The sequence below is a fragment of the Saccostrea echinata genome, unplaced genomic scaffold (assembly GCF_033153115.1).
Source record: "Saccostrea echinata isolate AGI-Se365-2 ecotype Australia unplaced genomic scaffold, CSIRO_AGI_Sech_v1 ptg000054l, whole genome shotgun sequence".
Lineage (NCBI taxonomy): Eukaryota > Metazoa > Mollusca > Bivalvia > Ostreida > Ostreidae > Saccostrea > Saccostrea echinata.
Window position 1 is genome coordinate 20,370,839 of NW_026889803.1, and position 12,774 is coordinate 20,383,612.

The window sequence follows — 12,774 nt, forward strand, 5'->3', positions numbered from 1 at the left end:
TTATCAATTTTAACTACGAAAACCAGACACCGACGACATGCCATATTGTCACGCTGAATATGATCCTTATAGGTCTTTCAGGTAAGGAAAAGTTGTTTACTTTTTTGGCTAGGCAAAATGTTTCCAAATCCGATATATATATTTTTTTTGAACCGGAGTTGGTCTCCGCTCGCTGGAAAAAAATTCCTGGATCTGGCATGTCTTATACCTGTTCAGCCTTAAGTTTGTTGATTTTCTCTTTTAGTTGAAAAAGAAATCAATTTGTATTCAGCAGTCAGTGTATAGTTTTCAATTTATAGCACATACATGTATGAAGATTTGGATCAGCAACTTTTGAAGATAATGTTTTGTCTTTTATAATGTTTTTAACATTTTTAACGTATCAATATGGATTTTAACCCCCCCCCCCCCCAAAAAAAAATATAATTTTAAAATTACATTAAAAGAGGTAAAAAAAAAAATTTGGATCTGTGACTTTTGGATCTTCACGGACTTTGAAATTTTATATGTTAATTTTACATTTACATTTTGCATTGTTATAAATTTTTTTTTACTTGTTCCGAACCCAAGGATTTTTTTAGAAGCTTACTTGTTCGGTTTCATACAATTTCACATCTTGCTCCATGTGTCTCCAAATATTTATTTCAGCTAGCAGCCGTACAATTTTTGAATAGATCTGAACACTAAAGGTGCGTTTAAGGAGGTTCAATCCTGAGCTTTTGAGCAGACTTTTGTCAGTACCTTATTTCTAAAATTCTGCATCAATTTTAAGTTCTAACATTAAGTCTGGATTCTACAATGCAAATTAAACTATATCCAATAAAAACAACGATTAAATTCCATTCAAATAGGATTAAGCCAGGAACTATATTTTGTGGCGGAAGGTTTTTTTAGAAGAAAATGATCAATTTTTCCCTTTTGAAATATATGTAGTACTTGTTAAGTTTAGATTCCTATTTTTCCATGCTGTTTGCATACAGAGCTGTTTTTTGCAGTGAAATGTTTTATGCTAGTTCTGAAATATCTGTTAAATTATTTCTTACGAATTCTTTCAACATATTGTGACAAATATAGTAAATATATTCTGAAAGTCCAGGGAAAAAATGAACCAATTTTAACGGAAAATTAACACTTTTAAAGGAATTTCTGAAATTTTACATCATAGACCCTCACTTTTGATTTTTTTTTCTGAATATATAGGATAACTTTGATCAATCTGCTTAATTTCAGCAAAAATTTGAGACGTAAAAATAATTTTCTTGCTTGTTAAATTTTTAATGCCAGAAAAATAACATTTTGTGAGTGGGCAGAAAGGCCAAATAATTGATTATGAGGAGCAATTTGAAACTTTTCCTTAGTTACAATTTTAATGTTTTTTTTTTTAATAGGCTAATAGTTTATTTTTATTTTGTCCCATGATTTATTTGGATAAAAACATTGGAGAGAAAACTTCGAAGATGTGATTTTTTATTAAGACACAAATTTCAGTGCAAAAAGGTCATATTAAATGTACTGTAGCGTCAAAAAAAGCATAATGACCCCCATTTTTTGTTTTGATTTTTAATTAAGCTATGTCTGTAGAACCTAAAAATATACTTGACAAAAAGAATATCAGGATCCAACCTCATTAACTAGGTGGAGTTAGGTGTGTGGGTGTATATGAAACTAGTTCACGTGTCATTGCCCTCCGCGGTATACGGATAAGCAATTGCATGGTGATCTATTTGGCCTTTTTCCGCATATTTACATTGCTTTCAATGGTTAATATTTTCAAAATGAAAGCCAAATGGAGAGAAAATCCGGGCTCAAGAAATATAAAGTGGGTTATGGAATGCTGTTTCATTTCCATTAGACGATATAATACTTTTAGGGGAAAAACACGATACAATGTTTGCAAGAAAAAAAATATGTCAAATATTTTAAAGATTTTTATATCATTTTTTTTTTTACATAGAAATTCATTTTGATTCTTCAATGTAAAAATCTGACTCGCAACTTTAAGAACCATATTTTCCGTTTTTACTTATACGAATCTGAAATATCATTCTACCGAGTCAAACAAATTCATCCAATCAAATCGCAGTATCAGTCGTCCTCGATATAATTTCCTCCATGAAGCCCGATTGAAAACAGTTTGTCGTCTCCATTATTTACAATGTCTAATTACAAAATTGGAGTAAATCTACGGGTGACAGAAAACAGCAACCAAGGCGGGAGGAAGTATATGGAAGATAATAATTCAATACAATTTGTTAGAAACGACGAGGGAGGTTATGAATTTGCATACTTTGGAATATTCGATGGTCATGGCGGTTCTGAGGCGTCTAAATTTGTTCGGGATCATTTATTGAATCAAATTAAAAAGTATGATTACTTTTGGAATGGTGAAGATGATCAGATTTTGGCTGCTATTAAGAATGGCTTTCTCGACACCCAGGAACTCATGTGGAAGGAAGTTGGTAAGATGAGTTTTGAACTGCGCGGTCACCACGATATTTTCATCGATTAGCCTATGCCGTCCCAATTTCGTTCATAAGGAAATTTGAAATACAGTGTGTTTAATGTAGTATGCAAGTATGGAATAGTCAGATTTACGAAGCTCCATTTATTAGAAACAAAATTTGACTTTTCAATCGCGCGCGATTTGAGGATTTCCTATTGAGGCCATAAAAGGGGAAATGTTCTATTTTTATCTTTGTTTGCCTTTAAAAAATGAATATAAGTAATACATTAAAACCTACAATGATAAACTCTACTGAATGTGATTTATAAAAAGGAAAATGGCAGAAAAAGAATTTTATATTAAAATGTTTTTCTCCATTGTAAACCCCTAACTCTCTATCAGTAAAAAATTGAGTAAGGCAAGTGCTATTAATAGAATGACGAAATTTGAAATGCATGTTGCTTTCAGGGTGCAGTTAAAAGAATTCTAGTCTTGTATTTCCTGATTGACATGTGATGGTGATGATCAAAACATTTTTATGTATATTTATATAATATTGATAATATATAATTTGAAATCATTTAACAGGTTGGGCACAGTTCCTTTTTTGAGGAAGTATTACTATAAAACGGGATTATTCCTCTTTTCAGTAATAAAAAACATTACTGTAGATGGGAATTTTCGTCATATTTTTTAAAATAATGCCCCAAATCCATTTATTAAATAAAAAGTGCATGAAAAATACGATGTGATGTGTTTAAACTTTATTAAACTGCTGACAAAATAATTCGGTCCTTTAGTGCTGCAGACAGGAGTAAGACGAGATTTAATCGTACGACATCATGAGTATTCTTCAAACGATGGGAATATTTCCCTTATAAGTTATATTATTATTTGTTCAAAAACGGAAAAATTCATAGCTTGGTTTCGTGGAGGTGACATGTTTTAAACATGCATAGAAATTTAAACTCACGTGCAGCAGTAGTCCACGACTTTTACTTTAATTTTCCCTGTTGATAAATGATACGAAAAGTATGGAATCTTAGAAGGGCATTCATGCTAAAACCATCTTTGAAAGACTATCTTTTAAAATTTAATATTTCAAATAATTATTTTAATCTGTAAAAGAAGCAGTGGTATAAAAATTATTTTTTACGATGTCTTTGAAAGAAATGATATAAAATTAAATTAGAACGAATAATTTCATGAACGAGTTAGCAAGTGCTGAACGTATTAAATCTCATATTTTTAACACAGATAAGCTTCCGTAAAAAATTTATATCGTAAAAATATTTCATCACTCTTTTTCAGCATTTTGCAGTGATAAAAATACTTCCTCGAAAAAGGAACTGTGCCCAACCTGTTTAATTGTTGATGAACCATATATATTGTGATTATTTTAAAATTCTCGGCACTAACCCCTTTAACATTCATAGGCAAATGGTCAAGGACAGCAAGCGGTCATCCTAGTACATCTGGTACAACAGGCAGCATAGCAATTATCAAAAACTCCAAACTGTACATTGGTCATGTTGGCGACTCAGGTGTAGCTCTTGGTTATGAACAAGACAGAAGATGTGAAAAACGCCCTGTACCTGGGGTTATGCTTACACAGGTATATTTTCTCTCTGAGCATTATTTAAAATTTTTGAAATCTAGAAATTTTAAATACTGACTTCTGCTGATATTTATAACATAGTACTTGGTTGTTATTTACTTTCAATATATACATTAAAATAGTAAACAGTGTGTGTGTCTTTGTTATTCCATCACATATGAAACCATTTAGGGAGTTTCACAAATTTTCAAAGCTAAATTTGGCTTTTGAAGAGGGAAAAGTTATACACATTTATACCAAAATAGTGGGAGAAATCAAAAACATGGCAATTGGGGTTTTTTTTTGTTTTGTTTTTTTTAAATGAAATTCCTGAAAAACAACATATAAATGTATCGCTTAAATTGTTTTTGGGGTGAAAAAAAATTGAAAATCAAATTGATCAATGTTTTTCTTTAACACTCTGTTTATGAATAATTCATAAGAATATAATTAGAATATATATACATATAAAATTCTTTTAGTCAGTTTATATGAATTTCAGATTTTCATAGATTTATCCTTATCAAAAACATTTGTTCAAAATGACAAAATAAAATTCATTTAAAATTTGGTTCTCAAAGTAATTGCTAAGAAATTGAAAACATTTTAGGACCACAAGCCAGACAGTCCTGAGGAGATAAAGCGAATTAGAAGGGTTGGAGGTCAAGTGGTTGCCAAAGCTGGAGTCCAGAGAGTGGTGTGGAACCGCCCCAATATCAGCAACAAGGGTCCAGTACGGAGAAGCACTCCAATTGACAAGATACCATTCCTAGCTGTGGCAAGAAGTTTGGGTAACAATTGCTATTACTGCTAATGCAGTTAACCTAAGTTAATTAACAAATTTATTTCTCATATTCTGCTGTTTGTTTCTTGCTCTATGAATGGTTGATGAATAGTTCCCAGATATGAATACATGAAAATTATTGGAAACATGTTGAAGCCACTTACAATTATTTGGCGTAATATCAGAGACATAGTCCAAAACATATTCTTAACTTCTTCAGGTGATTTATGGAGCTTCAACTATCAAAACAACGAATATGTTGTCTCCCCTGTTCCGGATGTAGCTGTCCATGAACTGGATCCAGCCATTCACAGGTGCCTGATCCTGGGATCGGACGGATTGTGGAATATGATGACAGCTGAGGCAGCAGCAAGCATGGTGGCTGATTTGGAGAACCACTTTGAATACAAAGTTATCCATGATCCGGTTAGTATGTTGTCCTTCACTAGTTTGATTATGCTTACTCTGTTGCAGTGAAATTTATGGTGTGTACAGTGCTTGCAAAACCTTTGTTTCTTGCAAATTCGTAATCACAGAGAGATATGTTTTTGTTATATTCAGTAAAGAATTGTATCTATATTCTCCATATAGAGATACAGTCAACATAATTGATATTATCTGCGATGAAAAATATTGATGATCATTAAATATTTACTATTGACCAGCAAAGAGAGTTTTCCCACTATATTGATTCTGATTAGGATATTGATTTATTGACATAATGATACTGTCGCGACTCTTCAAAAAACATAACATCACAATAAAAAATCAAGTAACACAATCATGGCAACTTGAAGATTCACTAGTACAACAGTCAACATGCAGAATAATGCATTGGATACAAATGGGTTTCTGAATTTTAATGAAAGAAATCAAAATTCTATTTTATTGATTTCTTTTGTTTTTCATCTAACAAAAAAATTATTGACTGTGGTTTGGGGCAACATTGATTATGTTAGCCCCTCGGGACGAAAATATTGTTTAGTTTTCAAATTTACTGAAAGCTAAGCACAATTATTTAATGCCGTGAATGTTTTGATCCACCAATGAATTTAGCTTTTCTTAGCTAAAAAAGAAATTTTGTAGAAAATAAATCATTTTAAAGCAATATATGGCGTATCTGAGCTAAAAAATGATAATGCGAGATTGAGTGTAGATGTATATGACATAATGTTATTTACGTTCAAATTAAAATTTTTATTGATTTTTAACTTGAATACCCTCACGTTTTTATAATTAAATTGACTTTAAATGTGTCTTTTATTTAAATGTGGAGTGGGTTAAATAAATCGTTTATTGTTTTAATGTTTTGGTTTCTTTGAAACGCGGTTGATTTAAATTGTGTAATTTACACAAAAGTCCTATCGTTAAATAAATCAAATAGAAAGATATTTTTAATTTTGGTTATTTGAACTTAGTCAAAAATACACCACATATATGACTTTAATAATGGATTCCATTGACCAGTGTGTTTTGTGCTCCAGAAAAGCCGCACGACAATATGCATTGCTGTGAGATTGCTGACATCTTTTCATGTATATTGATGGAATATTTTTCATTGGCTCGGTAAATAATATGTGCATGTTCACTGTAAGATGCATATCCATAAATTGAATAAACAAAATCAAAGGTGGGTCCAGGATTTTTTGTTTTTCTCTTGGGAATTGGAGGTGGGGGGAGGGGTATGTATTACCCACTCCAAAAATTCCCACTTGGAAGTATTTTGAATTAAAAATGAAATATTTTGCTAACTCGAGTCCCAGGACTCAAGGTTTTTGAGAAAGTTGAGTCCCAGCTAAATTTGATGCTTCCCAGAAAAATTGTAGTGAGTCCTAATAGAGTATCTTTCCATCCAAAAATCAAAAAAATCTTTATTCTAACATACATTTATTTTATATGATCTATTAAAATATTCAAATATATATAGATAATGATAATGCATGCCAGCTGTATTCTAAAATACATGTACACTTATAACTTATTACCATCAAAATTAATACAGTGTTTACATTTCTAAAAGAAACATTGCATAATCAAGTGCTCTAAAGTTGACTGTATACATCACAGGTGTCATTTGCAATTAGGCGTAACTAATCCTGTCAGCAGTCTATGCGAAAGTCACTGGGCCGTCGGTTTTTACTGGTAAAATTTGATTTGGGTCGGTAAAAAAATTCAGGATGCAGGACCAAATGTCTGATGAAAAAATGAGGCGTAAAAATCTGAATTTAAATGTTCATATCATCTTATTTTCCACACATATCCTTTATTCGATCCATTTAGCAGTAATGCATAATTAACTTTAACCTATATCAACCCTGTCATGATCGGTTATTTCTAATTCAAATTTCCTCCGTCATGGAATATAGATCTATAGATAGCTCATACGTAGATTCGGTTGGGTAGATTATTTTCATTATTAAACAAGAGTAACTATTTAGAGTTACTTCAGGAAATAAATATATTTTAATTAAAAGTGCATTTTAAGTATAAAAAAAAATCTTTTACTCTGTTATATTTCGTTTGTATGTGTCAAATAACCAGAAAAAGAAAAAATTGTATGCATTTTTCATATGCACTACCTTTTAAAAAGGAAACAATAATAAGTTTGTTCATTTCAATAAAATCATTTTTTTTAAATATCTCAACTCTGGATCTATTTAAGATTCAATTTAACAGTGAGAATACACTCCCCCCTTTTCGATCTCTGTATCATAATGATGTATGAATTTAAAGAAAAAGGTCGGTCTGGTAAGTAAATACTTGGTCTGGTAAAATATCTTTTTTTTACCAGACCATATGTCCTGTAAAAATTTTAGACTTTCGCATAGACTGCTGTCAGTCATCTGCACTGGGTGAAATTCATGAGACAATCAAGCCACATTGTGTATACAAGCAGTAATTATGGTCTCGAGATAAAACAAGATTCAAAAATGTTACACAGGGATAGATATTAACTTTCAGATTCACTTGTCCTTCGGGCAAGTGAACTCAAACTTTGACTTGTCCGAATGCAAAACTTGGTTGCCCAAAATTTAGAAAGAAGAGAACTGGTATCTTAATTTATTTTTGTAAATTATGTGAGATATTACTTTATATTTGGAAAGTTAAGTGCCAGAAAAAAAATTTGATCTGCTGCTGATGCTTCATTTAAAATATTTGTAAACTCACACTGCTATGCAGTAATATTTTCATAAAACTAAAATTCGTATTTTTGAGGGGAAAAAATTTGTCCGATCTTTTTTTGTGAATTTGATTCCCCCCCCCCCCCCCCCCCCTAAAAAACTGAAGCAACGCTAAAGGAAAATAGTTGCCATGTTTCAAAACACACATGTCCTGATCAAAATACATTGTGCACCAAGAATAACTTGTGTTCTTTATATTGTGTGAGTTAATAAATAAACTATTTTATTATATCTTATTTCATAAGAATGTAAAGAAAGTTGTCAGACGGAAGTGTATTTTTGTCAACTAGCTACCAGGAAAGAAAAACGGAATAACGAACCCGATTTTTTTGATAAACGGTATGATCTAGGAATTTCCGAATGCAAAAACAGTGTCATATTCCTGGTAGAAATCAAATGTTCAATTTATTGTTTTGTTTATAAACTAATGTAAGATAAAAAAAAATCTATCAGAAATTTACTTGCCCCGGGCAATGGGACAACCTTTAATGTCGATCCCTGTTACAAAAAAAAAAGAAAGAAAGAAAAGAAAAAGCTACCATGTGTTGTTTGCAGCTATCACAGTTTGGAGTAGGTCCTAATAATCATAATAATAAATATCTTGTAATCAGTCATATCCCTATTTAAATATAAAAATAGATGCAAGAAAATATGTTTCTTGGATAAACTTACTTACTTAATCAGCTGTTGATAATATTTACAGGAAAGTTTTCATTTAATTTTTTTTTTTTTTGACAAATCCTGACATCTGAAAGCTTCGAATTTTGAAGACACCAGAATTTATTCGTCCATTCATGAGTCCGCGGACGCATCATTATTAAAAACCTTGCATCCCAAATAATTTTGCTACATCCAGTATACAGATTCTTGCATTAATGAGAACCCTGTAATGTTCAATCTCTGTAGGCCCTCAGACAAACACCTCACATTTGTATGGATTACAAAGATATTAGTACTGACTGCATATAATCTTTGCTTTTTGAAACTCAGAAATATCTGAACAGTTAATGAAAAGAAAATGCATGCATAACGTACATGTAATTTTGTAATATTTTTTCACTTAAACTTTTTATTTCTTAAAATGCTGAAAATATTCAACTCGATCGAGTGATTTCTTTTTGCCCATTGATTCACACCTTCCTCCACTCATGTGTCTGGTATGTGTTAAAATTATTCTCTCGCATCAGAGGCTTGTAAGAGTTGTCTTTCTTTCTTTAGTATTTTGTGATTTTTTTTTCTTTTTCAGAATGTACCTGTGTCTTACTGGATAAATCCTGCAGAAAAACTAGTTCAGAAGGCTTTGCACTCATGGAGGGCTAAGCTAATGAAGGCTGACAACACAAGTTGTATTGTGGTGCTGATTGACCCTCTAGGACCCAGAAAACTATCGATTCTCAAAAGGAAAAGGGAGGAGTATTTCCAGAAGATAGCACCTGAGAAAAATGTAGCCTCATCTTCCACAAGGACATCACCCAGAAAACATGAAACTGTTTCAAAACCTGAGAATGTGAAGAATGTCAAAGAAGAGGAGAATAAGAAAAAGGTGACAAGTAGAGTGAACCCACATAGTGTAACAACAAAAACAGTTATCTCTTCTGTCTCAAACGAAAAATCGAAATGTTTATCCTTACACACATCAGTCAATTCTGAACTGGACGACAGTATTCAAGCTAACAGTGTCCACTTCAAGGCAACCCTTGTGCAGGGAACATGTGCCAAAGAGAAGCTGAACTTCAGTTGTTCCAATGTGTTTGCAAGATTCAAAGGGAGCAAATCAGATCTAGATGTCAATACTTCCACACAGGGTGTTCCAATTACAAGGGCAAGGCACCACTCTGGAAATGTGATCCTTCAGTCACACAAAGTCCAGAAAAGTTTAGATCAAAACCAGAAGCCAGTGAAAAACCAGATTTTTACTGCATCTTCATTGAAAGATCTCTCAGTTCTCACAGACAGCTTGAAGCCTTATCAGACCAACCGAGTTCACATAACCGAGAAAAGCATGAAGAAAGTGGAACCTCCCATATCTGCTTGTAGCCTCAAAGATGTTCAGAATTTCATGGATTGTGGCAAAAGTGAGATCAAGGTGCGAACAAACAGTGATATGAATCAGCGAGCTAGCAAAGAGGATGGAAGTCAGAAAGATCTGAAAGTGGACACCATTATTAAGGGGAGCAATACAGAATGTGGGGGACATTTTCTAAGGAGACACTCTGTTGGTGCAATAGAAAGTAAAAAGGCTTCATGTGTGGCCTCAAAACTGAGAAAAGGAAAGCAACGGTCCCTGCGGTGTCGAGGTCAAGTAGAAAACAAAGTGAAAGCAAATGCAATAACAATCACAGGTGTCAAGCGGAAAAGAAATAGCAGTGATAGCGTACCACAGACAAAAAAAGCTTGCCGTAGATAGTGCTAGATATATTCAATCTATATATGGTTGTGCATTGCTATCATATTTTTTAATTCTGTCCTATTTTAGAATGTCAGCACAAACCTCTATGCATTTGCCAAAGTATTTTGCAGAGTGATTTCATTTTAATACTCAATTTCTCACAATACCATGGAATCAAAAATGTTTTCCATTTCATTATTTTATCTGTTAATTTTATGTTTGACACTTGTAGATGACTAATTACTGATTTGCCTGTGCATTCTATTAATGATACATCCTTTTTTCAATGAAAATGCAGAGTATTGGGTTTAATCTGAAATTCTGTGGTCACCTCTCATCCCAATGATTGCCCTAGAAAGAGATGAATATTTTATTTCTTTGCAAAGAATGTTTCCATGTTATAGCAGTTATGGTAGTTAACCTCTCTCTAATACCTTTACTATTTAATAGAAAAGAAAATTCTTAAATCTAATTATAACTTGTCAGGGTAGGGGGAACAAAGATTTTGTATTTACCTTATTAATTTTATATTTTTGATTTGAGTGTGAGTTAAGATGGGTAATACTTGAAATCTGGGTGACAAATAATTTTGAGCACAAGTCCATTTTGTCATAGGATGTTAGATTAGTTTATATTTCATTTTTGTTTTTTCATTGCTTATAGTTCAAAGCCTGTTTCGATATTCATCATTGCTTTAAATATCTTTCTAATTGTGTAGCAAAAATAATGAGAAGAAGATTATCTGGACCTTTGATCAGGAGTTAATGATAATATTAAAACATCTTTTTTTGTATAGGTGATTCATAGCTTGCACAGTCTTCGAACAAATCTTTGATGCACAATATGACACTGAACAAGAAACACAAGAAATTCATTTTTTTTTAATTGATTTTTTTTTTAAAATATTATTTATGTATATTGACTTTTGATGAATGGTGTTTTATAGTGGCATCTTATTTATATTTATTGAACATATAATTTTAAACAAAATTATTTAATATGATTTAAAAAACTTTATTGCATGCAATTTTTTAAATTTAGTTTTTGGTCTTTAATATGCAAAACCACTTCTTTTTAATTTTGTTAAGATAGGTCTGCTTGTCATTAATTATTGTTAACTTGTTACCAAATGAGTTCATTGTTGCTTTCTGGTGTTTTTCTTCCTTTTTTTAAGGTGTCTCTGTCCTCATATATTATTTTCATATGTTTATTATTTATATTTCTCATTTTCCTTTTAACTGCAGGAAAACTGTTGTAGCCTCACTGGTAAAAAAAAAAATGATATTTTAGAAACTTGGCAATATATTTTATAGTGTGTTTTATTTAACTATATACATGTAGCTTTTTCGATGCAAAATTTTTCATCCCATGAAACATGTTTTAGTTTGCTAAAGCATTAAACTAAAACTAATACATAGTCATACTTAAAATTGCCTTGAAAATGATGTAATTTTATAACTAATATTGTACAGATATGTTAAAATTTGCATAATCACATTTCATTTGATCACAGTGCTGGTGATAAACCTCTTCAGGGATTTCTTGTTTCCATATTACTGTGTACAGAATGTAAATTTATGTTTTTTCCCATAGATTTATATATAGATTTTCATGTGAACAAATTCATCCTGTAAATAGCATGTGAATACAAAACCATGTATATAGTGTTAAATGAAATTAAAACTCTTTTATAATGTGAAAACTTAAACATTTCTTTTCGTTTCTGTTTTGTTGACATTGTAAACAAGAATACTCCATCCCATATAGGAGTTATGTTAAAACAAGTTTACATTTATATTTGGAGGAATTGTTTATCTATTTAGGTACTGTACATTTTTTATATGGTTCTCAAGATACTGAAGTAGTAAGCTACGAAGAAGGAGTAAAATTTCTTCATAAATTCAACATTCTTTTATCAGTTCAAGGAAGAATAAGTACAAAGACAACTGACCTTGCCTGTCAAAGTTCAAATATCCCATACATGTGAGAACTTTATTTCCTGATTAACTTCCTTAGTCATCAAAGTTGGCACTAAAGGTCACAAAGAAATGCTTAGTTATGATTTTTGAAAAAAATTAACTTAAGGACCTAGTATACTAAAAAAAATATGTTATAGAAATACGATAAAACACGATTATAGCGAAGTGCAAAGGACGGACCATTTTGCTTCATTATAAGCATAATTCATTATATCCGTTAAGTTTACAATATATTTTAAAGTCACGGGGAATGAAAATCACTTCGCTGTAAGCATCAATTTATTATAAGCATGTTCGCTATAAGAGTGTTTTACCGTATGTAAAATAGCTTGTGCAGTCTTTATTATTGCTGAAACATAATTATCACAAATTAAGGTTTTTTAAAGAGGTTCATTCCCAG

The 12,774-nt window shown here is 31.5% G+C and overlaps 1 protein-coding gene across 1 annotated transcript; it reads left to right on the top strand.

Moving 5' to 3' along the window:
- Positions 1 to 2,073: 2,073 nt before the first annotated feature.
- LOC133172715 (uncharacterized) lies at positions 2,074 to 11,444 on the top strand. The gene is made up of 5 exons (XM_061307669.1): positions 2,074 to 2,459; positions 3,880 to 4,058; positions 4,651 to 4,831; positions 5,045 to 5,250; positions 9,253 to 11,444. Exons 1-5 carry the CDS (start codon positions 2,156 to 2,158, stop codon positions 10,411 to 10,413), a joined length of 2,031 nt encoding a protein of 676 aa, XP_061163653.1. The 5' UTR covers positions 2,074 to 2,155; the 3' UTR covers positions 10,414 to 11,444.
- The last annotated feature ends 1,330 nt before the right edge of the window (positions 11,445 to 12,774 follow it).